The sequence below is a fragment of the Octodon degus genome, unplaced genomic scaffold (assembly GCF_000260255.1).
Source record: "Octodon degus isolate 3935 unplaced genomic scaffold, OctDeg1.0 scaffold00104, whole genome shotgun sequence".
Classification (NCBI taxonomy): Eukaryota; Metazoa; Chordata; class Mammalia; order Rodentia; family Octodontidae; genus Octodon; species Octodon degus.
This window is the reverse complement of record NW_004524680.1, coordinates 583,018-584,430: the sequence shown is the minus strand read 5'-3', so window position 1 is coordinate 584,430 and position 1,413 is coordinate 583,018. Positions and strand designations below refer to the sequence as shown.

Below are 1,413 nucleotides of genomic sequence, written 5' to 3'. Positions count from 1 at the left end.
CGCCCGCAGCACGAGCAGCACGAGCAGCAGGAGGCGCCGCTGCCGGTGCCCGGGCCGCCCGCAACCCCTGCCGAGCGGCCCCCTGGGCCTCCGACGGCCGCCGAACCCTCGCCGAAGTCCGCGGCGGTCATGCTGCAGGAGGTGGGCGTGGAGGCGGAGGTGCAGGAGGACAGCGCGGCCGGCGCCGCAGCAGGGGCAGAGGCCGGGGCGGAGGGGGCGCCCCCCTGCGCCGGGGGCCCCGGGAGCGCGGCGGCTGCGGGCACCAGGGGCTTGCTGATGCTCAGGCTCTCGTCGTCGTCCTCACGCTCGGCGCCCGTGCTGCTGCTCGGGGAGCCGCCGCCCCCGCCGCGTCTGCCGCCGCCGCCCCCCCGGCTGGTGCTGGTGCTGGTGCCGCTGTCCCCCGAGCCTCGCCGGCCGCGGGAGGGGCCCCCGCGCAGGAAGAGCGGCTGCGGCCGGGCGGCGGCGGGGGGCGGCGGGAAGGAGCCGGACGAGACGGAGACAGAGCGAGGGTGGCCGAGCGCCGGGTGCATTGTCCTCCGCGGGGCTCCCTCCCAGCCGACCTCGGGCCCGCGAAGGCGGCCGAGGGGAGCCCGGGCCAGCCGCCGCCGCCTCCCCAGCGGCCGGGACTCGGACCCGGGTCGAGTAGCCGCGAGATCCGGACTGGAGCCACCGTACTGGGCGAGCCAAGCTCGGGGCGGTTGGCAACGGGGGCGGGCGAAGAGCCGAGCGGATCGCGGGGACCGGGAGAGGCGGGGGCGGAGGCGGGGAGCGAGCCCCGCCGACTGGAGAGGGAGCTGGCGGCGAGGAAACCAGGACTGGATTCAAGGGGGAGAGGAGGCGAGACCAGAGAAGGAGAAAGCCTGGCTGGCTGGATCAGCAGGCGGAAAGGGAGGAGGGCGAGGGTGAGGCCCCAAGTCTGGTCAGGAAGAGTAACACGGAGAGCCGCTAGGGCCTGCAGGGGCGAGGATTGGGTGACGCCCGGAGGACAGACGTGGCCGCGGGATTCTGGAGAAGTCTCTGAAGAGTTCCGCTGGCCACCGCTGGAGCGTTAGTGGCTGGAGGGCCTTGGTCTCTATATGGACCATGCGTCCGAGCTCCAGGCTGAGGCGACCTTTTCTTCGGCTTCCACACCTGATCAGCAGCTCCTCCCACGGGCAGCAGCAGGACATATTTGCGTCCATCCATCCTATGCTCTTTCCTCCTGGCCGCAGCCTGCCTCTCCCTAAAGCACTGAAAAAGTGGAAGTGGAGTTGGGCCATAGTGGTTCTGAAAGAAGAGAAGAGAAGAGAGAGAAAGAAGAGAAGGGAAGGGAAGGGAAGGGAAGGGAAGAGAAGAGAAGAGAAGAGAAGAGAAGAGAAGAGAAGAGAAGAGAAGAGAAGAGAAGAGAAGAGAAGAGAAGAGAAGAGAAGAGAA

At 69.6% G+C, this 1,413-nt stretch overlaps 1 protein-coding gene across 2 annotated transcripts in view; it reads right to left on the bottom strand.

Moving 5' to 3' along the window:
* Tmem121b (transmembrane protein 121B) overlaps positions 1-530 on the bottom strand; it is a 1,847-nt gene extending 1,317 nt beyond the window's left edge. Inside the window, exon 1 of one of the 2 annotated variants that reach the window (XM_004638848.1) lies at positions 1-530. In XM_004638848.1, the coding sequence (XP_004638905.1) occupies positions 1-530 (530 nt within the window). The other variant, XM_004638849.1, reaches the window with a different exon arrangement.
* Positions 531-1,413: the final 883 nt, after the last annotated feature.